Genomic DNA, 27238 nt, shown 5'->3' with positions numbered 1-27238 from the left:
ATAAAAAATAAAAGTTGCACATTCTTTCTATACCTAAAACTATACTATGTTGTCCAGTGTTCCTAACAATTCATAATAAGCATTTAAAAATTAACATTGCCAAAAGCTCCTATCTTGACAGATTTTCTTCATAGGTATAAAGGTAAATGTCCTGAAACTGTAAGAAGTGGAAGGAGCCACAGAACATGTGTTTATGGATGATAACATTATCCTTCTTTTACATAATATTCAAGAATATTAGATATAGAAACTGCTTACAAATGAAGCACCTGTATTAATATAATCAAGCTAGAAATTCTTTCAAAACTAGTTTTTAAAAATAATTTACCAAAGGACAATCCATTTTACTCATAAAAAGCAACCAAGAAACTTTTCAACTCTGTAGCTCAGTGGAAACTGTCATAAATATGCACAAAATATGCTTTAAAAACAAGGGAAATACAGACATATTATCCCAATATAACTTCACAAATTCTTAATGTACTGTCTGTATACCATAAGTGCATGTTAGAGGCAATAAAATCTTATTAATCCATACAAAATATTAAGCACCTAGTATGTATGTACAACACCTAGCAGGCACCGAGTAGATAACAACATCAGCAGACGGCTATTACAGAGGTGATCAACCTTCCACCCTTCCCTTTTTCCAAGAGAAACGGGCATGAAACAAGCAACTACACAATTCATTATTGAATGACAACTGAACTGACTACTGTGAATAATTACTAGATGACTGAGCATGTGTCCTTAAGTGGAAAAAGAGTGAATTAAAGGCCATACCTAGTACATTATAACTGAACATATCCCAATTTCTGAGTTACCACATATCAAATTTTTAAAGTAAGCTTCCTTCTGTGCAGAAATGACCTCTCTTCTGACTTTCCCAAGCTACGTGTATATGAATGCAGATATGGAAAGAAAAGAGGCTTGCTAGTCATAATAAGGAAACTTAAATATGACTTTATTTTCAAAATCAAGAATTCAAAGAAAACACAACATCCAGGCACTCTGACCTACTCCAGATACTAATAAAACTATAAAATAACATTAGCTTTAAAAAATTCATTACCATTAAGCAAACACATATAAAAAATCATTTATGTCTATGTTTATCCCTTAAATCACAACTCAATTTGGAATAAATCACAATTCACCACACTTAGCATCAAATATTCGTATATGGACATACATACACATATATGTAACATACAAATATAAAAAGTGCTTGTGTATATAAACACAGCAGTCCCTTCAACATTCAAAAAGATCCTTCCACAGTTTCCTCAATGTAAAATCTGTAATCACCACAGCACATTAACTACCAGGAGAGTCCCTGACAGAACAATACATCAAGCAAAACTGATCCTATCACTCTGCTCATCCTCTCTTTCTGAAAACACCTTCTTCCTCTGCCTTTTCTGTATACTGTGAGTTCTCTCTCCTCTGATCACCGCAAAATGACGCATGTCCCAAAAGAAACAAATGAAGCTCCAATAAACATACAAAAACTGCATTGTTCCATAATAAATTTTTGGAGACACAAAAGCATTATCCAAGTTTAAAGATCTGTGATTTTTCAGGAAGAATTCTGGAAGCCTATTTTAGAAGGATACGATACAACAGAAAGTGTAAATAGTGAGCACATGAAAACAGATATCCTAACAATGATACACCACCCCAACACCATTAGGACGGCCGCTGCCCAAACAACAGAAAGCAACAAGTGTTGGCAAGGATGTGGAGAAACTGGAATTCCTGCACAATGCAAAATGGTGTGGCCACTATGAAAAACAGGATGGGAATTTCTCAAAAAATTAAACATAGAATTGCCATATCATCCATCAATTCCATTTCTGGGTATGTACTCAACACGAAGGAGGATCTCAGAGGGCTATTTGTACACCTAGGTTCACAACAGAAACCAAACGCAAACCAAGCATCCATCAACAGATGAACAGATAAACAAAATGTAATCCATACAGTGGAATATTATTCAGCCTTAAAAAGTAACGAAATTCTGATACATGTTACAACACGGATGAACTTTGAGGACAGTATGCTAATCGAAATAAGCCAGTCACAAAAAGACAAATACTATTTGTTCCCTCATACAAGAGGTACCCAGAGCAGTCATATTCATAGAGACAGAAAGTAGAATGGTGGTTGCTAAGGGATCGGAGGAGGGGAACATGAAGCTGTTTAATGAATAGAGAGTTTCAGTTTTGCAAGACACAGAGTTCTGGAGATGGGTTGCACTATAATGTGAATATATTCAACACTATGCTAGCAAAGTAATGCTCAAAATTCTCCAAGCTAGGCTTCAACAGTACATGAATCGAGAAATTCCAGATGCTCAAGCTGGATTTAGAAAAGGCAGAGGAACCAGAGATCAAATTGCCAACATCCATTGGATCATCGAAAAATAAAAGAGTTCCAGAAAAACATCTACTTCTGCTTTATTGACTATGCCAAAGTCTTTGGCTATGTATATTACAACAAACTAGAAAATTCTTAAAGAGATAGAAATACCAGACCACCTTACCTGCCTCTTGAGAAAGCTGTATGCAAGTAGAACATGGAACAATGGACTGGTTCTAAATTGGGAAAGGAGTATATCAAGGCTGTATATTGTCACCCTACTTATTTAATTTATATGCAGAGTATATCATGCAAAATGCAGGGCTGAATGAAGTACAAGCTGGAATCAAGATTGCCAGATATTGGAGAAATATCAGTAACCTCAGATATGCAGATGACACCACCCTTACGGCAGAAAGCGAAGAAGAACTAAAGAGCCTCTTGATGAAAGTGAAAGAGGAGAGTGAAAAAGTTGGTTTAAAGCTCAACATTCAGAAAACTAAGATCATGGCATGTGGTCCCATCACTTCATGGCAAATATATTGGAAAACAGTGGAAACAGTGAGAGACGTTATTTTCTTGGGCTCCAAATCACTGCAGATGGTGACTACAGCCATGAAATTAAAAGATGCTTGCTCCTTGGAAGAAAAGCTATGACTAACCTGCTGCTGCTGCTGCTGCTGCTAAGTCGCTTCAGTCGTGTCCAACTCTGTGCAACCCCATAGACGGCAGCCCACCAGGCTCCTCCGTCCCTGGGATTCTCCAGGCAAGAACACTGGAGTGGGTTGCCATTTCCTTCTCCAATGCATGAAAGGAAAAGTGAAAGTGAAGTCACTCGGTCGTATCCGACTCTTAGCGACCCCATGGACTGCAGCCCACCAGGCTCCTCCGTCCATGGGAATTTCCAGGCAAAAGTACTGGAGTGGGTTGCCATTGCCTTCTCTGATGACCAACCTAGAAAGCATATTAAAAGCAGAGACAGTACTTTGCCAACAAAGGTTCGTATATTCAAGGCCATGTTTTTTCCAATAGTCATGTATGGATGTGAGAATTGAACCATAAAGGAGGCTGAGCATCAAAGAATTGATGCTTTTGAACTGTGGGGTTGGAGAAGTCTCTTGAGAGTCCTTTGGACTGCAAGGAGATCCAATCAGTCCATCCTAAAGGAAATCAGTACTGGGTGTTCATTGGAAAGACTGATGTTGAAGCTGAAGTCCCAATACTTTGGCCACCTGATTCAAAGAGCCAACTCATTAGAAAAGACCCTGATGCTGGGAAAGACTGAACGCAAGAGGAGAAGGTCAAGGAGAATGAAAGAGGACAAGATGGTTGGATGCCACCACCGATTCAATGGCCGTGAGTTTGGGCAAGCTCCGGGAGATGGTGAAGGACAGGGAAGCCTGACATGCTGCAGTTCATGGGGGTGGCAAAGAATCAGACATGGCTGACTGAACAACAACTGAACTGTACTCTGAAAAGCGGTTACGATGGCATTTTGCATTTTGGATATTTTACCACAATTCTTTTTTTAAGTTATGCTGTCTAAAAATCAAATATGCAACTGAAAGCAACTTTATGTTGTTTTGAGTCTACTAAGCTAGTCATGGTGAAACTGATATTCTGTATATCGATTACCAGGGTCACTATAAATTGATGTCGTTTTTCAAGAAAGACAGGAAGATATAAGCAAAAACATCTCAGTATTATAAATGTAGCCTAAGGAATTATAGGCTTTTTTAAAGAAATAGGGCAAAATCACCAATGATGTTCACTTTGCAAACCTTTTTTTAAATGAACCATCTTAAAAAACAAAAAAAATAGGAAATAGTTAAATAAGTTACTATCATTGTTACCTTTAAGGAATAAAATTATGAATTCTAATTATAAAAACAATTATGAAAATATGGTAACTGTCTAAAATTAATGTTAGAAATCCAAATATAAAAGTGTATATACACTATGAAAGCAATTATATCAAAATATATACAGTGAGACAATACCAGAGGGTCATATGCAAAAAAGCAAATGAATGGGGTTACCAATGACTCTCTCCCCTTTCCAAATGGACTTAATGTTATGGTTATACTTGAAAACAACAAGAATGAAAGGGGATTAGTGAAGATGAGGAAAACAGGTTAGTTTAGATGAGATTAGGTAAAATTAAGTACAAAATGGAGGCAATGGGAGAGTGTTCATCTAAACTAAAGTTGCCAACTTTAATCCCCTCCAAACACCTATTTCTACCAATGCTGAATTCACCTCCATTTCTTAGTCTGTCAACTACAGATCTTTACGCTTGTCATTTTTTCTGTTTAGAACCCTCTCCCCCATGCTCTCCACTTAGCCAGCCTCAGCTGGAAGATGATTTCCCCAGGGTGGGCTTCCTCTGCTCCCCAGGGAGAGGCTCCTGGCTCCTGCAGACACCTACATTTCCTGTCTGCACACCGAGCACTGGGTGTCCATCTTCCCCACTAGTTAAGGGCTCCATGAGATGCTGGTCTTGTCCTTGTCTATTAATAAATCCCCAAAGACCAACACAGCAGCAGCGCATGGGGAGGTGCTCACTAAATACTTGTTAGTACTAAACAAAAGCATTATTAATATTTATTCCAAGTCATGGATTCTCTTCCTTAAAATCTGTTTTAAAATCAAACACAACTCTTAAAATATTTTAAGAAATTAATTTATATCACCTCAGTGTTGTCTAAAAACAAGTTTTGAACCTCTTATACTTTTGCAATAGTCCATCAATTTTCTAGCTTCCAATATACCTTTCAACTATTAAACTCTTAAGAGTTATAACTATAGATGTTAAGTATTCTGACATTTCACATTAAATTTAATAGAACCCATAAATCTCTAAAACCGAATGGGAATCGGAGCCTTGATACGTTCATTTATTCTATTTTAGCTAAAGAAAATTTATTAGGACAAAGAAGCACCAGGTTATGGGAAAAGCTAATCTTTAGTGAAGCAAATTCAATTAATAGATGAAGAGCTGCAGCTGGTTTACTGTTATTAAAAAAAAACCACTAAATTCAACACTGCTCTACCTGATATCTTCACAGTACCTGTTCAAGAGCATCTTGAGATTTCTGTCAATCCAATTCAAAACAGAAATCATACAGAAAGGAATTTCTCTTCATACAAGCCAAATGTTGGCTCCTTTCAAGGTCATCTCACATTCTAGAAAATATTTTATTGCCATTTTTCGAAACCGTCATAATTAAGCAAAACAGAAACCTGCAAAGCAGAATGATAAATCCTGTTCTTACAGAAGAGATTTGAACTCTATTTCAATTAAAGAAGAAATGGGAAATTTTTCTGTGAAAGAACCAAATGGGAAGGAAATGGAGCAATCACTACACAGTCCCCCTGTCCCTTCCAGAAGACTTCCTGAAGGAATGCCCCCAAACCTGTCACACAGGCCAGGGTGGATCCCGGCAGAGGAGCCTCAGACAGTCCTAACCTGAGGGACACTCTGTGAAAGAACTGGCCTGCATTCTTGTAGAACATCATGTGAGATAAAGAACATCTGAGGAATCTTCCAGATTAGAGGAGACTAAAGACACCAGACACTAAACACAAGGTGTGAATGACACTCAGCTGGACCCTGCACTGGAGGGGCAGAATCACTGGGGAAACTGTAAACAATGAGGTGTGGTCTGTAGACCAGATAAATACAACCTATTAAATTAGTTTTACTGTAGTCACCTTAAGAGAGCCTTCCTCTTCAGGACTACTTACTGAAACACAAAATGGAGCATGATATATGCAACCTATTCTCAAATGGTTCCAAAATCAGTAACATGTATTTTTTAATAATACACATTCAGATACTTAAAAATACAGAATTGATCCCATGGGAAAAATAAAGTTGGACCAGGTGGAAAGGAGGAGTAGAATTTCACCTGCTGAGAACAGATAACACAGTTAAACAGAAAAAAATAAGGACAGCTCTGAAAACCTACAGGTCATTACTGTCCATGAGAATGCAGCTCAATAAATTCAAGCAAGTTGGAAATTCAAATTTTGTTGTGCCATAATTGTCACAAACAAGTTTGTAGAGTTCTTCCAACACTGATGATACCTAGTTCCTCCTTTCCTGATACATAACACTTCCCACTTGAGCTATATCAACATATCACGTAAGGAAATAGCAGAAAGTCATTAAGGGAAAATAGAAAAGATCAACTATTTACAAAACACTTAATACGCTTTTGCTTTTCGAATTTTTTTAAGTTATAGTCAAGCAAACGTATTTTGTTCTACTTTGCATTTACTAGAACATAACAAGGTTAACCAGTGAGATCAAACACAGTACTTTACAGGGTTAAAAGCTTTCACCATGAATCCAATAAACTCCATTCTATCCCATTCTTCTAGAATCCAAAACAGGCAATGGCACTTTTTAGAAGGCATTGCGATTCCAAATGCCCCACAATATAAGATATATGCGAGTGCACATCAGTGTTTAACTGTAACATTTCTGCATTCCATTGTTTACACCTGACTGCTCCAAATGTGCAAGTGCAAAGAAAATTGTCAGAGCTCCAGGGGTGCCTGGGTAATGCCAGCAGAAGCCAGCTTCTGAACTTAGGGGGAAACAGCACTCTACTACCATCTGCCCAGACAACGACCACCATCTCTGAACCTGAATAAGAGATAACTCATGTAAGAAGTGTTCACAGGCTTCCCTGGTGGCTCAGAGGTAAGGAATGCACCTGCCAACACAGGAGACACACGCTTGATCCCTGGTCTAGAAGACGCCACAAGTCGCAGAGCAACTAAGCCTGTGCGCCACAACTACTGAGCCTGTGCCCCAGAGTCCGGGAACCATGAAGGTCACGTGCCCTAGAGCCTGTGCTCCACAATGAGAAGCCACCACAATGAGAAGCCCACACACTGCAACGAAGAGTGGCCCCCACCAGAGAAAACCCTGTGCAAAACAAAGAACAGGCACAGCCATAAATTGATGAATTCGAATAAATGAAAAAAAGAAAGAAGTATCCAATCCCATTTGGCTTCCTAACTTCTGGACCACAATCATGACAGAAACATATGCAACATTTCCTGTTTTAAAAAACTAACTATGGCTCAGTGCTTAAAATGGGAATCGGGGAAGGTGGTAAGGGAACCTGGGGAAATCTTTTCACTCTATTCTTGAGCCTCTCAGCCCAAGGTTTTAGAGAGGCTAGGAAGAATTATTTCATAATCACTTTTCTATCTCCAAAAAAGGGGGAAAAAAGGGTAACATCAAAATACCATTTTAGATCAGTTTTGAGGGAGAAAGACAGAGGCTAGAGAAATTTTAATACAAATTTCACACATCTGAGAAATAAGAGGACAAACTATACAATGACATCCATCATATACATTCACAGGCTCCAATTCCTTTAATAGAAAATGTCTATTTTACTTATCTTTTGATAAATGAAAAATACTAAAAGTCACACCTGTAATATTTTCATATAGAAATTCATTTTAGATAAGCTTATGTATGAACTTTTCAAACCACCACATCAGTTCAAATAAACTGGATTCAAGAAACTGCAAAAATCAAATCCTATTTTCCGAAATCAGCATCCTTTTCAAAGAGATTTCTCTCAAGATTTTGTTAAATGCAGACATGTCAGTATTTAAAATGCAGTTCAACTTAAATTTTCTTTTCTTTACCTTCTGTGGTACACAGCTATTCCATAAGATAGGACATATATCCAGACAGACTACTGTTGTAGCTAAGTTGCTTCGGTCGTGTCCAACTCTGTGCGACCCCATAGATGGCAGCCGACCAGGCTCCGCCATCCCTGGGATTCTCCAGGCAAGAACACTGGAGTGGGTTGCCATTTCCTTCTCCAATGTGTGAAAGTGAAAAGTGAAAGTGAAGTTGCTCAGTCGTGTCCGACTAGTAGCGACCCTATGGACTGCAGCCCACCAGGCTCCCCCGTCCATGCGATTTTCTAGGCAAGAGTACTGGAGTGGCTTGCCATTGCCTTCTCCGACTGTTGTAGAGAGAAGACAATACTTAAGAAAAGTCTTATCTTACTTGCTGCATGATTTTTCTACTTAATAAAACTCAGAAGAATCTTTATGCTACCACTCAGGGGTTTAGCAATCTACTCAACAGTTACAGCATTATCTGCTCTGCTGCTAAGTCACTTCAGTCGTGTCCAACTCTGTGTGACCCCACAGACGGAAGCCCACCAGGCTCCCCCGTCCCTGGGATTCTCCAGGCAAGAACACTGGAGTGGGTTGCCATTTCCTTCTCCAACGTGTGAAAGTGAAAAGTGAAAGTGAAGCCGCTCAGTCGTGTCCGACCCTTAGAGACCCCACGGACTGCAGCCTACCAGGCTCCTCCATCCATGGGATTTTCTAGGCAAGAGTACTGGAGTGGCTTGCCATTGCCTTCTCCAATTATCTGCTCTAATGAATGTTAAACTAAGTGTTCTTCACTTCAGCACTGTCTCTCAGTCTGTGCTCCAATGAATGATGATATTTGTTTCTCTTACTAGAAAGACACAAATACACTACATCTCAAATTATTCACCACCATTACTTTTTCTTCAGATAAAAGAGAAATATTTAATATTCAGAAGTGACTCAAAAAACTCACTCCACCATTTAGGCCAAAGGGTAGAATCAAACACTCCCAACACAATAGATTCATTCCTGGATTGCCCAGTCAACATCCAAAAAGACTCTCTTAGGAAACATGTCATGTAATTACTTACAGAGCAAAACTTTTCCAAATAAAGTGAAATAAATGCAGAAGTAAATATTTAAAAAATTTAAATAGACTGGATAAACTTTATCTTTTTAACTTAAAACTTGGGAAAAGAAAAATAAGTAGTACCCTAAATTATCACTTTTGGGTTTTGTTGCTTTTCTGGCTTTTTTAAAAAACATTTAATCAAAATCATCTAGAAATTATTAAGCACTGCTCTTTACACAAACTACTCTTACTGTTACAATCTCCATCAAAGATCTAAAAAATCCATTTTAAATTACAGCCAGACTTTAAATATAACAGCTTTATTTCATCTTTGACACCATCTGATAAAATGTTTAATCTGGTAAATGCTAAACATAGCTACATATGGCACATATAGAAATGAAGACTAATTTAAGTACTGAAAAATCAAAAGGCTTTTTGTCAATTGTAACAAAGCTAACAATTCACAATGAAATGCACATCATAGCAGCACAACATATTTCACAAGATACATATTCAGCCTCAGAACTTGACAGAATATACAAAAATCTAGACTAAAAGCCGAAAAACATCTTAAAGCGTCTAATAAATTCTTCAGGTCTTACAGTGGGGCATCCCAATTCATGTGTCAGGATGTACAGAGAAACAGATCTCTGGGCCTGGCCTGAGGTGTCAGAGCTGGCTGCCTCCAAGACCCCAACATCTCCATCACTTTATCCCACATGCCGTACAACCACTACCAACGTCCTACATGGTTCATGACATGGGAAGGGTTAGGAAATGCTACAGAGGTATATACAAGTACCCGATCTTTCTTGTAATCTCTAGAGAAACACTGACAAAATTTCTAGTTACCCAACAATCTCACCCAAATATAGGTTTGGAAATTCTATATGATGACATATTTTCCTATTTTTTAACCTGCACCATATTTTACCATATCTTGTCCAATATTGTTTTCAAAAAAGATATTTACTGATTTACTCAGTTCCCTCCCACCTTTATGAAAACTTGCAAGCCCCTGGAAACTGCAGCACAGCAAAGACCATGACAACATTCCCTAACCTATGATTCCAATCATCCACTCAAGAATGATTTCCATTACTAGAGAAAATCAAGTTGGCAAGAAAGAGAGACTCAAAGGGAGCAAGGAAAGAGCTGAACACTAAGAACAAAACTAGGAAAGGCAAATACTGCCTGTAACCCGTCTTTTTAATTTATATCTAACAAAAATGTCTCTTTGTCAGAGTAATTTCTCCAGAATGAAATCTTAAGTAGTCCCCCTCACTGAGGTCCCTCAACAGTTCCTAAGCTGGGCACTATAACCTAAGTCCAAACCTCCTGAAATGTATACACCATGGACTCTGATTTCGTCTACACCAGCTTTACCTCTCACAAGTTCCTCCCCAGCTCTACACTCCAGGATGTTCAACCACTCAGTAACACCCTCCTGTGGTCAAACCTCCACGCCTTTCTCACAATGCTCCCCTACTTGGAACGCTTTATCCTATTAACACACACACACACTTCATGGGAGCAGCTCAGACTTCACCTAAGAACAATAACATGTGGAACAGTTATCACACAGTAACACTCAAATCCATGCACTATTTATTGAGCATCTACTGAGTGCCAGGAACTATGCTTAGCCCTAGGAAAAAGTCTTAACCCTGAAGGAGTTTACAGATTAGATGAAGACTGGAGTGAACAGGCCAGTGATTTTCCTGGAGGATGTCAGCTGCAAGAGTGAGGCAGGCAGCGTGCTCTGGAGAAGCAGCACCCCGGGGCTCCCCCAGTGAGTGAAGGGGTGCATGGATGGTGGAGAGGAGCTCTAGGATCCAGGGAACTGAACAGAAACTGACTTTTTTTTTAATGTGATGTAAGGATATGAAGTCGGACACGACTGAGCGACTGAACTGAACTGAACTGAACTGAAGGATATGAAACTTCATGATAACCCCATGGTTAAAGCCCCAATGGCATTGTTCATGCTTTGCAGCTCCCCGTTTTCACAACAAACACTGAGAAATCACTGATGAAATATAAAGACAAATGACCGAAAAGGCATTTCCTGTGCCCCCAACAAGTTACACATCTCCACGGGTCAGAACTCACAGGAACAGTGTGGGCCTAGGCGAGGCCAGAGGGTCTGCTGGGCTCTGGGCCCCAGACAGGAAAAGACAGCAGGCAGGCAGTGGGTTCTCAGAGATTAACTATGAGTTGATCAGATCGGGTAACAAGGGCTCCACGTGAACTAGGGTCAACAGCAGGCATTTTGCTGAAAACCAGGCACTGGGGTGGCACTCTGCCTTGCTTACACTGAAAAAGATTTCTGCTAACTGCACTGAGGCCACAGCGTAGGAAACGGCTGACCTCATGCCAGCTGACCCAGTGACCCAATCTGTGATATCCCCAACGTCACCAGGGCCAGGGCCTGGTCCACTAACACAAGACTTAATTCTGATCTGGGAACTTTAAAGCCAGGCATAGACCAGCAGGGGAAATCAGAGAGAGAGAGACAGGAAAAAGAAAACTCCCATCACAAGAAAACTCCCGTGCCTGCAAAATTACAGAACATGATGTCGACACCAATAATATCAACAACCAGAACATAAATTCACTGCAGACAAAACAAATCGAATGACCTGAAAAAGACTTTAAAATAAACATGTTAAAGACCCTCAAAGAGATAAATAACAAGAGAACTGAAAACATTTTAAACACAAACAGAAATGAGAAATTAACTCAGTTCAGTTCAGTCGCTCAGTCGTGTCTGACTCTCCGTGACCCCATGAATCACAGCATGCCTGGATATAAAAAAGAACCAATTAAAAATCTTGCAGATGAAGTATAACCATTGTAATTAATAAATAAAAATTAGTCTGTGGTCCCAGTACTCATCATCAGAGGCCTAGTAAGCAAGCCACCCCTCCCTCTACCTTCAGGCTCACAGGGCTCTGAGTTTTGGGGGACAGCCGTGTCAGACTCCAAGATTCAAAAATGAAAGACTCCTGGGTATTTGTCTGTCCTCAAAGAACTTGCCATCCATAAGTGACACTACTAGATCACTAGATTACAAAGGAGAATCAAGTTTAAATTTCAAAAAAAGTAAGCATTTCTTAAATTAAAATGCTCTTAGTGTTCATGAACTCACACTACCATCTTCACTGGAGTTGGCACTCTACCAGAGAGAAACAGTCTCACCAAATTTCACATGAATGGAGCTGAAATAACAAAAGCTGCTTCTTTCTTAATCTGTATTTGAACTCATCTGGCAGCTATCCTTATTTATTCAAAGCATACCACCAAAAAAGTAACCCACTGAAAAGTCTCCAAAACCCAAGATCACAGCTTGCAGTATTACTTTTAGTAGAAAGTACTCAAAATCTCACAATAACAACAGGTTCATTTTCACTTATCAACTTTTGCCCGATTTATTCAAATTGATGAGAAAAGCTAGCGTATTCCTATAAAGGTAAATATAATCAGTATGTGAAAAATTTTAAACTCTGTGCTATTATACTCTAATAAGAAAATATTCACTTCATCCCAGTTTCTCTTACCAAAAAGGCTATACTCTAAAAGTACACCACAACTGTCGCAGGATCCCAATCAGGATAAACTCTTCTTTCCTCACTCTCTAGAAGTAAACAGTTAAAAGTCTAGTTCTAAAAGGAATGACAGAAAATATTATATATACTATCCCCTTACAAGTGAGAAGATAAAATCTATTTCAAAAATAAGTCTATAAGACAGACTTGGTTGCTTGATACAAAGACACTGATATATCTTTGATTAAATAACATTAACCCAAAAAATAAATAAATAAATAACATTAACCCATGTTACCCAATGATTAAATGTCACATAATAAAATCTCTGCTAATTATGGTCAATTGCCATCTTCCCTCTTCATATTTCTAAAGAGTCACTTTCCAATGAATAGTCAATAGAAAAGTTTAGATGGTAAACTAAGCCAGCCAAGAAGCTAATGACACAGAGATCCTCACATCTAACTTCTTAGAATAAATCAAACACCAAACAGTACCACCTTCTTTAAATAGAGACAAAAGCACGGTATTGGGCCACACCAGAATATTCAATCACTGATGAAATGAAATAATTCCAATATACCTAGGACACTTACCCATGACTGGAGATGTCTCTGTATGAGGTCCCGATCAGGCGCTACACCCAAATCTGCTGTCCAGTGTTTCTCAGAGGAATACATGTCCTGGGAAGAAAACAGAGAAAGAAATCATATTTTCAAAAGGTCAGTATTTAAAATTTTCTGAAAGAAAATAAAAATAATTTACTTATTAAAATTTCCTATTAAAAAAAAAAAACCCTGACATCATCTAAATGTAAAAAATTACCAATCAACCTTTGGAACATCATGATTCTGTTCATATTTTCCTTTTTCTGTAAGAAGTTACCTCAAAAGCAAATAATATGTATAAAGTTGTTACCACAGAAACTTATTGTCTTCAGTTCCCTCCTCCATCGCCACATAAAAAAGTCATAGGAAGAAAGCACCCCATTTTGGGTAAATTAAACACATCACACCTGCTGAATGTACTTTGACTGCACATAAATGATTTATACGTGGCTGCGCGGGCGCAGGAGGGCCGAGAGGAGCTACTCCGCGTTCAAGGTCAGGAGGGGGGGCCTTGAGGAGATACCCCTCGTCCAAGGTAAGGTACAGCAGCTGCACTTTGCTGGAGCGGCTGTGAAGAGATTTTCCACGACCAAGGTAAGAGAAACCGAAATAAGACGGTAGGTATTGCTAGGGGGCACCAGAGGGCAGACAAACTGAAATCATAATCACAGGAAACTAGCTGATCTAATCACATGGACCACAGCCGAATGTGGTCCCCTGGAGAAGGGAATGGCAAACCACTTCAGTATACTTGCCTTGAGAACCCCGTGAACAGTAACAAAGGGCAAAATGATAGGATACTGAATGAGGAATTCCCCAGGTCGGTAGGTGCCCAGTATGCTACTGGAGCTCAGTGGAGAAATAACTATAGAAGGAATAAAGGGATGGAGCAAAAGCAAAACCAATACCCAGTTGTGGATGTGACCAATGATAGAAACAAGGTCCGGTGCTGTAAAGAGCAATATTGCATAGGAACCTGGAATGTTAGGTCCATGAATCAAGGCAAATTGGAAGTGGTCAAACAGGAGATGGCAAGAGTGAATGTCGACATTCTAGGAATCAGTGAACTAAAATGGAGTGGAATGGGTGAATTTAACTCGGATGACCATTATATCTACTACTGTGGGCAGGAATCCCTTAGAAGAAATGGAGTAGCCATCATGGTAAACAAAAGAGTCCGAAATGCAGTACTTGGATGCAATCTTAAAAATGACAGGATGATTTCTGTTCGTTTCCAAGGCAAACCATTCAATATTACAGTAATCCAGGCCTATGCCCCAACCAGTAATGCTGAAGAAGACGAAGTTAATCGGTTCTATGAAGACCTACAAGACCTTTTAGAACTAACACCCAAAAAAGATGTCCTTTTCATTATAGGGGACTGGAATGCAAAAGTAGGAAGTCAAGAAACACCTGGAGTAACTGGCAAATTTGGCCTTGGAGCACGGAATGAAGCAGGGCAAAGGCTAATAGAGTTTTGTCAAGAGAATGCACTGGTCATAGCAAACACCCTCTTCCAACAACACAAGAGAAGACTCTACACATGGACATCACCAGATGGTCAACACCGAAATCAGATTGATTATATTCTTTGCAACCAAAGATGGAGAAGCTGTATACAGTTAGCGAAAACAAGACCAGGAGCTGACTGTGGCTCAGATCATGAACTCCTTATTGCGAAGTTCAGACTTAAATTGAAGAAAGTAGGGAAAACCACTAGACCATTCAGATATGACCTCAATCAAATCCCATATGATTATGCAGTGGAAGTGAGAAATAGATTTAAGGGACTAGATCTGATTGATAGAGTGCCTGATGAACTCTGGACGGAGGTTCGTGACATTGTACAGGAGACAGGGACCAAGACCATCCCCATGGAAAAGAAATGCAAAAGAGCGAAATGGCTGTCTGAGGAGGCCTTACAAATAGCTGTAAAAAGAAGAGAGGCGAAAAGCAAAGGAGAAAAGGAAAGATATAAGCATCTGAATGCAGAGTTCCAAAGAATAGCAAGGAGAGATAAGAAAGACTTCCTCAGTGATCAATGCAAAGAAATAGAGGAAAACAACAGAATAGGAAAAACAAGAGACCTCTTCAAGAAAATTAGAGATTCCAAGGGAACTTTTCATGCAAAGATGGGCTCGATAAAGGACAGAAATGGTATGGACCTAACAGAAGCAGAAGATATTAAGAAGAGGTGGCAGGAATACACAGAAGAACTGTACAAAAAAGATCTTCACGACCAAGATAGTCACGATAATGTGATCACTGACCTAGAGCCAGACATCTTGGAATGTGAAGTCAAGTGGGCCTTGGAAAGCATCACTACGAACAAAGCTAGTGGTGGTGATGGAATTCCAGTTGAGCTATTTCAGGTCTTGAAAGATGATGCTGTGAAAGTGCTGCACTCAATATGCCAGCAGATTTGGAAAACTCAGCGGTGGCCACAGGACTGGAAGAGGTCAGTCTTCATTCCAATCCCAAAGAAAGGCAATGCCAAAGAATGCTCAAACTACCGCACAATTGCACTCATCTCACACGCTAGTAAAGTCATGCTCAAAATTCTCCAAGCCAGGCTTCAGCAGTATGTAAACCGTGAACTCCCAGATGTTCAAGCAGGTTTTAGAAAAGGCAGAGGCACCAGAGATCAAATTGCCAACATCCGCTGGATCATGGAGAAAGCAAGAGAGTTTCAGAAAAACATCTATTTCTGCTTCATTGACTATGCCAAAGCCTTTGACTGTGTGGATCACAATAAACTGTGGAACATTCTGAAAGAGATGGGAATCCCAGACCACCTGACCTGCCTCTTGAGAAACCTGTATGCAGGTCAGGAAGCAACAGTTAGAACCGGTCATGGAACAACAGACTGGTTCCAAATAGGAAAAGGAGTGCGTCAAGGTTGTATATTGTCACCTTGCTTATTTAACTTATATGCAGAGTACATCATGAGGAACGCTGGGCTGGAAGAAGCACAAGCTGGAATCAAGATTGCTGGGAGAAATATCAATAACCTCAGATATGCAGATGACACTACCCTTATGGCAGAAAGTGAAGAGGAACTCAAAAGCCTCTTGATGAAAGTGAAAGAGGAGAGTGAAAAGGTTGGCTTGAAGCTCAACATTCAGAAAACAAAGATCATGGCATCTGGTCCCATCACTTCATGGGAAATAGATGGAAAAACAGTGGAAACAGTGTCAGACTTTGTTTTTTTGGGCTCCAAAATCACTGCAGATGCTGATTGCAGCCATGAAATTAAAAGACGCTTGCTCCTTGGAAGGAAAGTTATGACCAACCTTGATAGTATATTAAAAAGCAGAGACATTACTTTGCCGACCAAGGTCCGTCTAGTCAAGGCAGTGGTTTTTCCCGTGGTCATGTATGGATGTGAGAGTTGGACTGTGAAGAAAGCTGATCGCCGAAGAATCGATGCTTTTGAACTGTGGTGTTGGAGAAGACTCTTGAGAGTCCCTTATACTGCAAGGAGATCCAACCAGTCCATTCTAAAGGAGATCAATCCTGGATGTTCATTGGAGGGACTGATGCTAAAGCTGAAACTCCAATACTTTGGCCACCTCATGAGACGAGTTGACTCACTGGAAAAGACTCTGATGCTGGGAAAGGTTGGGGGCGGGAGGAGAAGGGGACGACGGAGAATGAGATGGCTGGATGGCATCACCGACTCTGTGGACATGAGTTTGAGTGTACTCCGGGAGTTGGTGATGGACAGGGAGGCCTGGCGTGCTGTGATTCATGGGGTCGCGGAGAGTCGGACACGACTGAGCGACTGAACTGAACTGAACTGAACTGATCAAATAAAAATTACCAAAGTTACTGCTGTACTTTCTCTAATAATGGGTCTTTTCTTCATTATAAAGTAATGTCTTCATTGTTTTAAAAAACTGGAAACAGCTAAGTAGAAAGAAAAAATTATCTCAATAGTACAATGCCACTACATCTACCCAATCATTTGTGGCATGTCTCCTTTCCAGGAATTTTCTGTATATATTTTTAAAGTGTACTTTTATAAATACTACATACAAAATTCTGTATTTGGTTCTTTTCAGTTGAGTAAAATTTAATGCATCACCCTGTATTATTTATAAATACAAAGTTAACCCTTTGTTAGGATGTAATCATAAATCTTCCTCCCTTGATAATACAGCTTTCCTGGTGGCTAAGATGGTAAAGCATCTGCCTGCAATGTGGGAGACCCAGGTTCGATCCCTGGGTCGGGAAGATCCTCTGGAGAAGGAAATGGCAACCCGCTCCAGTACCCTTGCCTGGAAAATCCCATGGCTGGAGGAGCCTTATATGCTACAGTCCATGGGGTCGCAAAGAGGCAGACACAACGGAGTGACTTCACTTTCTTTTTTGATAATATTTTAAAGAAAATGAGGCACAAAGGAACATTTAAACATTACCATGGATGCACAATTGTCTCCCTGAACCTAATGTATGAAATTCCACAAACCAGATAATATCAGATTCGATACAAAATTTACACTTGTGCTCAGGGAGCTGCCTTCATAAGCTGATCAGCTACCTCTCAGGATCACAAGAAGGGATGATAACTTTCTAAGTCAATTAAGAAAACAGCACAATAGTAAGGACCTCTGCTTCTGAAGCAGACGGTTCAAGAAACATTTTTTGAAGAAATAATGCTTGCCCCATCTCTAACTCATCTTTACACATGCCATGTAATATACGAACACAATATAAACTTACAAGAAGGATGCCCAATCCTGGACACCAGCAGGGGCCATGTGCTCTCATTAGCGGTGGCCTATCACTGCAGGGGGCGTTGCATGATCACCTGGCCCCCTTCCCACATGGCCTCGCCTGCATCTAGACTAGATATTATGAAATGATTTCCTTTTCCAGATAACCCAATTATTCTCCCCAAAATGAGAAGCTGTATGGAAAAATCTAAAATAATCACATGACAATAGGGTCTCACCATGAAAACACTGTCTTCCTGGTGCTTCACCGAGCCCACCCAGGAGACTAGGAGGTGGGCCAGGCTTCCTGGTGTCACAGGGTAGCTGGGGCCGCCGCCCTGTGACACAGAGTAGACCACACACTCAGAGGACCCGGGAGCTCACGTGCAGCTCACTCACACCTGTGGGGACTGCTCTCTCTGCCCAGGGACTGCTCTCTTTGTTCATTTTTATATCAAAGTTCCTTATCTTAAATTTAAAATTCCTAAATGGCAACATCAAAGCATTTTGTACTAAGCCATGCACCCTTCCTACCCATAGTTATGAACTGCCAAATACTTATTTAAGGACTGAGGTTCCTCAGATATAAGTTTTCTCAGCACCAAAAATAGTAACCTCAAAAGAAACAGGACAATAAGACTTATAAACACAGAATTTATAACCTTACCATCTGAAGTGATAAATGTACTTGACAAATATGCAACGATGCATAAGTTGGAATTAATGTCATGGAGTAGTTCTTAGAAAACATATTTTTAAATTACTTATAACTGAAGTCACGTGTTCAAGACTCTTTATGCCAATCACAGCTTTGAAATGCAAACCCTTCATGCACAAGTAGGGGGACTACAAATTCTTTTCAGCAATGAGGCAGTTTAATAGCACAAAAGATAACATTTTCAGATTTCCCTTCTCCTCCTGTAAATGCTATCGCCTGGACATACCAAGGAGAAAGAAGAATCTTACATGTTGTTTTTCACACCATCTAAGAGGGAAAGAGTACTTTGTCTCAAATCCACAGTTTCACATAAAAGGCATTATTGGGGTACTTCTGCAAAAGCTGGCCTTTCAACGAATTTTACAGGAACTTGAGCCAGGGGTACTTTCAAGTGACTCCTCCAACTTTTGTGACAACACCATATTCAGGGAACTCAGGTTCCAGTTAAAGGAAAGAAATTCCACCATATCCTTTTCTTTACTGCAGGCACCAAACATGACCTAAAAATAATTCCTGTCACTCTTGGTCACTTAAAACTTAACAGAATTATAAATCACAACATACAGGATCACATACAACTGTCTCTAACAGTGTTCTTCCTAGAGATCAAATTAATATTAACTTATTTCATTGTACAATAACTTTTCTTAAAAAGAGAATACTCAAAAAATCCCAATATCCACTAAAAGCTGATGTGATCTTCATTTTTAATCTCATCACAAAGTATAATTTTCTAAAAATCAGATTTAATCTTGAAGATATTGTGCAAAGTGAAATAAGCAAGTCATAGTAGTAAAAGTGGTTTCCTAGGTGGCACGCTGGTAAAGAATCCGCCTCCCAATGCAGGAGACATGAGAGACACAGGTTTGGTCCCTAGGTTGGGAAGATTCCTGGGTAGGAAATGACAACCCACTCCAGTATTCCTGCCAGGAAAATTTCATGGCCAGAGAAGCCTGGCGGGCTACAGTCTGCTGCTGCTGCTGCTAAGTCGCTTCAGTCGTGTCCAACTCTGTGCCACCCCGTAGACGGCAGCCCACCAGGCTCCCCCGTCCCTGGGATTCTCCAGGCAAGAACACTGGAGTGGGTTGCCATTTCCTTCTCCAATGCATGAAAGGAAAAGTGAAAGTGAAGTCACTCAGTCTTGTCCGACTGTTAGAGACCCCATGGACTGCAGCCTACCAGGCTCCTCTATCCATGGGATTTTCCAGGCAAGAGTACTAGAGTGGGGTGCCATTGTCTTCTCCTGGGCTACAGTCTATGGGGTCTCAAAGAGTCAAACATGACTGAGCAGCAGCCACGGAGAATAGGACAAGTACTCTATAATTCCACTTATATGAGGGACCTAGAGAAGGCAATGGTAACCCACTCCAGTACTCCTGCCTGGAAAATCCCATGATTGGAGGAGCCTGGTAGGCTGTAATCCATGGGGTCGCTAAGAGTCAGACACCACTGAGAGACTTCACTTTCACTTTTCACTTTCATGCATTGGAGAGGGAAGTGGCAACCCACTCCAGTGTTCTTGCCTGGAGAATCCCAGGGACGGCGGAGCCTGATGGGCTGCCGTCTACGGGGTGGCACAGAGTCAGACACGATTGAAGTGACTTAGCAGCAGCAGAGAAGTCAAATCCACAGAGACAGACAGTAGAATGATGGCTGCCAGGGGTTTGGAGAAGCAGAAAATGAGGAGTTAGTGTTTGATGGGTGAAGTTTCATTTTGGGAAGATTAAAGAAGTGGAGAAATAACTATAGAAGGAATACAGGGATGGAGCAAAAGCAAAACCAATACCCAGTTGTGGATGTGACCAGTGATAGAAGCAAGGTCCGGTGCTGTAAAGAGCAATATTGCACAGGAACCTGGAATGTTAGGTCCATGAATCAAGGCAAATTGGAAGTGGTCAAACAGGAGATGGCAAGAGTGAACATAGACATTCTAGGAATCAGTGAATTAAAATGGACTGGAATGGGTGAATTTAACTCAGATGACCATTATATCTACTACTGTGGGCAGGAATCCCTTAGAAGAAATGGAGTAGCCATCATGGTCAACAAAAGAGTCCGAAATGCAGTACTTGGATGCAATCTTAAAAATGACAGAATGATTTCTGTTCGTTTCCAAGGCAAACCATTCAATATTACAGTAATCCAGGCCTATGCCCCAACCAGTAATGCTGAAGAAGCCGAAGTTAATCGGTTCTATGAAGACCTACAAGACCTTTTAGAACTAACACCCAAAAAAGATGTCTTTTTCATTATAGGGGACGGGAATGCAAAAGTAGGAAGTCAAGAAACACCTGGAGTAACAGGCAAATTTGGCCTTGGAGCACGGAATGAAGCAGGGCAAAGGCTAATAGAGTTTTGCCAAGAGAATGCACTGGTCATAGCAAACACCCTCTTCCAACAACACAAGAGAAGACTCTACACATGGACATCACCAGATGGTCAACAACGAAATCAGACTGATTATATTCTTTGCAGCCAAAGATGGAGAAGCTGTATACAGTTAGCGAAAACAAGACCAGGAGCTGACTGTGGCTCAGATCATGAACTCCTTATTGTGAAATTCAGACTTAAATTGAAGAAAGTAGGGAAAACCACTAGACCATTCAGATATGACCTCAACCAAATCCCTTATGATTATACAGTGGAAGTGAGAAATAGATTTAAGGGACTAGATCTGATTGATAGAGTGCCTGATGAACTCTGGACGGAGGTTCGTGACATTGTACAGGAGACAGGGACCAAGACCATCCCCATGGAAAAGAAATGCAAAAGAGCGAAATGGCTGTCTGAGGAGGCCTTACAAATAGCTGTGAAAAGAAGAGAGGCAAAAAGCAAAGGAGAAAAGGAAAGATATAAGCATCTGAATGCAGAGTTCCAAAGAATAGCAAGGAGAGATAAGAAAGACTTCCTCAGTGATCAATGCAAAGAAATAGAGGAAAACAACAGAATAGGAAAAACAAGAGACCTCTTCAAGAAAATTAGAGATTCCAAGGGAACATTTCATGCAAAGATGGGCTCGATAAAGGACAGAAATGGTATGGTCCTAACAGAAGCAGAAGATATTAAGAAGAGGTGGCTGGAATACACAGAAGAACTGTACAAAAAAGATCTTCACGACCAAGATAGTCACGATAACTAGTGATCACTGACCTAGAGCCAGACATCTTGGAATGTGAAGTCAAGTGGGCCTTAGAAAGCATCACTACTAACAAAGCCAGTGGAGGTGATGGAATTCCAGTTGAGCTATTTCAAGTCTTGAAAGATGATGCTGTGAAAGTGCTGCACTCAATATGCCAGCAGATTTGGAAAACTCAGCAGTGGCCACAGGACTGGAAGAGGTCAGTCTTCATTCCAATCCCAAAGAAAGGCAATGCCAAAAAATGCTCAAACTACCGCACAATTGCACTCATCTCACACGCTAGTAAAGTCATGCTCAAAATTCTCCAAGCCAGGCTTCAGCAGTATGTAAACCGTGAACTCCCAGATGTTCAAGCAGGTTTTAGAAAAGGCAGAGGCACCAGAGATCAAATTGCCAACATCCGCTGGATCATGGAGAAAGCAAGAGAGTTTCAGAAAAACATCTACTTCTGCTTCATTGACTATGCCAAAGCCTTTGACTGTGTCGATCACAATAAACTGTGGAACATTCTGAAAGAGATGGGAATCCCAGACCACCTGACCTGCCTCTTGAGAAACCTGTATGCAGGTCAGGAAGCAACAGTTAGAACTGGACATGGAACAACAGACTGGTTCCAAATAGGAAAAGGTGTACGTCAAGGTTGTATATTGTCACCTTGCTTATTTAACTTAAATGCAGAGTACATCATGAGGAACGCTGGGCTGGAAGAAGCACAAGCTGGAATCAAGATTGCTGGGAGAAATATCAATAACCTCAGATATGCAGATGACACTACCCTTATGGCAGAAAGTGAAGAGGAACTCAAAAGCCTCTTGATGAAAGTGAAAGAGGAGAGTGAAAAGGTTGGCTTGAAGCTCAACATTCAGAAAACAAAGATCATGGCATCTGGTCCCATCACTTCATGGGAAATAGATGGAAAAACAGTGGAAACAGTGTCAGACTTTATTTTTGGGGGCTCCAAAATCACTGCAGATGCTGATTGCAGCCATGAAATTAAAAGACGCTCACTCCTTGGAAGGAAAGTTATGACCAACCTTGATAGTATATTAAAAAGCAGAGACATTACTTTGCCAACCAAGGTCCGTCTAGTCAAGGCAATGGTTTTTCCCGTGGTCATGTATGGATGTGAGAGTTGGACTGTGAAGAAAGCTGATCGCCGAAGAATCGATGCTTTTGAGCTGTGGTGTTGGAGAAGACTCTTGAGAGTCCCTTGTACTGCAAGGAGATCCAACCAGTCCATTCTAAAGGAGATCAATCCTGTATGTTCGCTGGATGGACTGATGCTAAAGCTGAAACTGCAATACTTTGGCCACCTCATGCGACGAGTTGACTCACTGGAAAAGACTGTTGCTGGGAAAGGTTGGGGGCGGGAGGAGAAGGGGACGACGGAGAATGAGATGGCTGGATGGCATCATCGACTCTGTGGACATGAGTTTGAGTGAACTCCGGGAGTTGGTGATGGACAGGGAGGCCTGGCGTGCTGTGATTCATGGGGTCACGGAGAGTCGGACACGACTGAGCGACTGAACTGAACTGAACTGAAAGAAGTTCTGGAGATGAATGGTGATGGTTGCACATTAATGTGAATGTACAGATTCAAGTTCAGCAAATTCCAAGAGGTATAAATTTTAAAAAAAAGAAAAGAAAGAAACAGATACCAAGAGATATCACAGTGAAACTGCAAATCATTGATGACAACGAGTTCTTAAAACCAACCAGAAACAAAAGCACACCGCTTACAAAGGAACAATCAGAGTCTGATTGATCAACTGCAACCATGGAAGCCAGAAGACACTAGAAGAGTATCTCCAAAGTTCCAAGAGAATATAAGTTTTAAGCTGTAATGACGTACCAACTCAGCTAAACTATTTTTTCAAGAAAAGAGGCAAAATAAACAAAATTCAGACATAAACTGAGGGAATATACTGTAAGCAGATCATCATTAAGGATGCTTCCAAAACTGTAGTTCATAAAGATGGAAGATGATGTCAAAAAAAGAGGTCTGAAATACAGGAAAGAATGGTGAGAAAAGAGAACTGCAAAAATGGGTAAATGCAAATTTTAGCGGTATAATTTCAAAATGATGATTTATAAATACAAACAAACCTAAAGTACTGAACAAAAACAGCATGGAATCGAGAAGGAAGGTACCATAACAGGAATGGAACTATTCCAAGTCTCTCATACTGCTTTTTAGGAGGAAGATGAAGCGGACACTATCTTTTGTTCATATGCCTTCTATCACTTGTCATCCTGGGATACGCTCCACCTCGTGGATTTGAGGGCCTGGGGACATGACAGATAGGAATGTGAGCAGAACTGCAGCAGTTCTAACTGAAGGTTTTACGAGCACTGCGCTGTGTTCTCCTGGACTCCTACACTGCACCCCAATCTCTGCTGGTCCCAGAATGAGGAGACACCTAGCACGTAACTAAACCCAGCCACACCCAGCAGAGACTGCCAAACCTATGAGCTAGAAATAAACGTCTGTCAGTGTCCATCACTGAAGCTTCACAGTGACTTGTTACATAGCATTATTACAGCAAAAGATGACTAATACAAAAGGCAAAGACACTAACTTTACATGAAAATTACATTGGGGGGTTTAACTAAAAAATTTTAATAAGTTTGCAAACAAATGTATGTATACACAAATACATATATGTATACATACACATGAAGTGATACTATTTATATAAAGTTCAAAAATAAAATTAACAATACATGAACAAATGTAACTATGCTGCTGCTGCTGAGTCGCTTCAAAAAGCAAAAGAAAAAAGCAGAGTTGAGGCTAATGGTTTTCTGGGGACAGAAGTAAAACAAGAGGAGATGTAAGAGGGTAGGGCTAACACTGTACCACTTAAGCTGAGAGAAGGGACACATATACATCATTCTATTAGACTTATATAACACACTTATTACATATAGTCCTTTGTATGAACAGAATGTTTTATATTTTAATATGAAAGGCAAAACTTTTCCTACAAAATTCAGAAATTATGAAAGAAATTTATATAGCCACATGTATAAAAGAGGTAAACGTATTTATAATCTTTAAGCCATAATTAAGAGGCAGAGAGAGTCGTAGTGACTCACTTACTCTTTAAGATAAAGAGACAAATACAAGTGATAGCCAGGTTCACTACAAAATGCCAGACAGCACTGACGTGAAGAGGCTGATGATCATCCTTTATCCAGATGCAGAAGAAGCTGTTCTTCCCAGTGAGCTGCATTGCTCAGCTATCTGATCACTGGAGATTCTGATCTCACCTTCACAGCTGTATAACCCAAGTTCATTTTTTAGTAGAAATTCCTAGACCCTGTTTTGCTAAATTGCTATGTACTGAACTGCCATCCCAAGAGAAAGCTTAAGAAAATTTTCTTATTTGAAGCATTATTGGTAACAGCAAAAAAAATTATAAACTTAAATGTGCAATAATAAGGAACTGAATAAATGAATGGTTGTTAATTTACATGGAATGGAGTTTCCTGCATCCACTTAAAAAATATCTCAAAAAGATTTAATGACAAGTGAATGAATGCTCTCCAATGTGCTTTGTGCAACCTTCTCATAACCAACAAGAAATATCAGAAATGATGTCTCAGCCAATTTAAATGTAATACCCCAAATGCTTATAAACCAAAATTTAAAATGATTAATGTTCAATTTTTAAATTTAAAAGACAGATAATACACAAATTTACTATTCATTTGATAAATATTTACTGAGCAGATACTACAAGCCAGGGAGTGTTCCAGGCTCTGCAGACACAGCCACAAACAAAACAAAGACCCCTTTTGCATGGAACTCACATCCCAGCAATTCTAGTACCTCCCTTAATTCAGGTACACAGTTTATGAGTTGAAATAAATGTCAGGGCATTCCAGGGTAATATCTTCTCATGCCAGATAAAGAAATAACTTCAGTTAATATTAAAGTGGGCTTCCCAGGTGGCGTCAGTGGTAAAGAAACTGTCTGCCAAGGCAGGAGACTAACAGTCGCAGGTTTGATCCCTGGGTCGGGAAGATCCCCTGGAGAAGGAAATGGCAACCCACTCCAATAATCTTGCCTGGAAAATTCCATGGGCAGAGGAGCCTGGAGGGCTGTAGTCCAATGAATGATGACTATTAAAGTCATTCACTGACAAGGATGGTCTCACCACTGTACTTTCACAATTCCTGAGCTCTCTATAAAGAATATTCCTTCTTTCCGCAATTTATACCCCCGAAACACAATTCTAAACTTTCAAGGCTTTCTGTGTTTTCTCTGCTCAAGAGAAGTAAAGACAATCTTCTACTACAGCTAGAGTAAAAGGAGGTTTATTTAGCCCATTCACTAAATTAACAAAGTACTTCCTACTAGTAAGATCAGAGAAGGAGATGGGCAAAATGAGAAATCATCCGATTTCCTAGATTTGTTTACACATGTATGTTAATGAAACCGATAAGAATGAGGTCTGATTTCCTCTTCTGCAGGTAGAATTTAAGTTAGGTTTCCAGAAGGACTTATCAAATTCTAGTAGCTTTATACTGGGCAACTTCTAGGTATTTAGGAAAAACAAATGTCCTTCCCAAGGCTTCCTGTCCTATCTCAGACAGGCGGGTCTTTCCAAACGAGCTTATATTTGCATTTAATATATCCTATCAAAACTATACATAAGGCCTGAGGTCTACAGATAAAAGCTAAAATGAAGGCTACACTATCTCTGATTTTCAGGGGTCTGGCTTCATTTTAAAAGTCAGTTAAGGACTTCCCTGGTGGTCCAATGATTAAGAATCTGCCTACCGATACATGTTTTTTTCAGTAGTCACATATGGATGTGAGAGTTGGACTATAAAGAAAGCTGAGCGCTGAAGAATTGATGCTTTTGAACTGTGGTGTTGGAGAAGACTCTTGAGAGTCCCTTAGACTGCAAGGAGATCCAACCAGTCCATCCTAAAGGAGATCAGTCCTAAATATTCATTGGAAGGACTGATGCTGAAGCTGAAGCTCCAATACTTTGGCCACCTGATGCAAAGAACTGACTCATTGAAAAAGACCCTGATAGCTCAGTCAGTAAAGAGTCTGCCTGCAATGCAGGAGACCTGGGTTTGACTCCTGGGTCAGGAAGATCCCCTGGAGAAATTCTTGCCTGGAGAATCCCATGGACAAAGGAGCCTGGCAGGTTACAGTCTATGGGGTCGCAAGAGTCAAACACAACTGAGTGACTAAGCACACCGCTCACATTGAGCTGGGAAAGATTGAAGGTAGGAGGAGAAGGGGACGACAGAGGATAAGATGGTTGGATGGCATCACCAACTCAACGGACATGAGTTGGAATAAGATCCGGGAGTTGGTGATAGCCAGGGAAGCCTGGCGTGCTGCAGGCCATGGGGTCACAAAGAGGCGGACACGACTGAGCTACTGAACTGAGCTACCAATACAAGG

The 27238-nt window shown here is 40.3% G+C and overlaps 1 protein-coding gene across 6 annotated transcripts in view; it reads right to left on the bottom strand.

Annotated features, from left to right (window-relative positions):
* Positions 1-27238, bottom strand: part of USP6NL (USP6 N-terminal like) — a 217159-nt gene that overhangs the window by 118862 nt on the left and 71059 nt on the right. For all 6 annotated transcript variants that reach the window (XM_055427518.2, XM_055427464.2, XM_055427492.2 and 3 more), the window contains one exon: positions 13221-13307. In XM_055427518.2, the coding sequence (XP_055283493.1) occupies positions 13221-13224 (4 nt within the window). In that variant the 5' untranslated portion in view covers positions 13225-13307. The remainder of the gene's footprint in view (positions 1-13220; positions 13308-27238) is intronic.

The sequence above is a fragment of the Moschus berezovskii genome, chromosome 15 (genome assembly GCF_049115385.1).
Source record: "Moschus berezovskii isolate FMDL1 chromosome 15, NW_MosBer_1.0, whole genome shotgun sequence".
Taxonomy (NCBI): domain Eukaryota; kingdom Metazoa; phylum Chordata; class Mammalia; order Artiodactyla; family Moschidae; genus Moschus; species Moschus berezovskii.
Note: the sequence above shows the minus strand (reverse complement) of the source record. Positions and strands in the feature narration are given on the sequence as shown.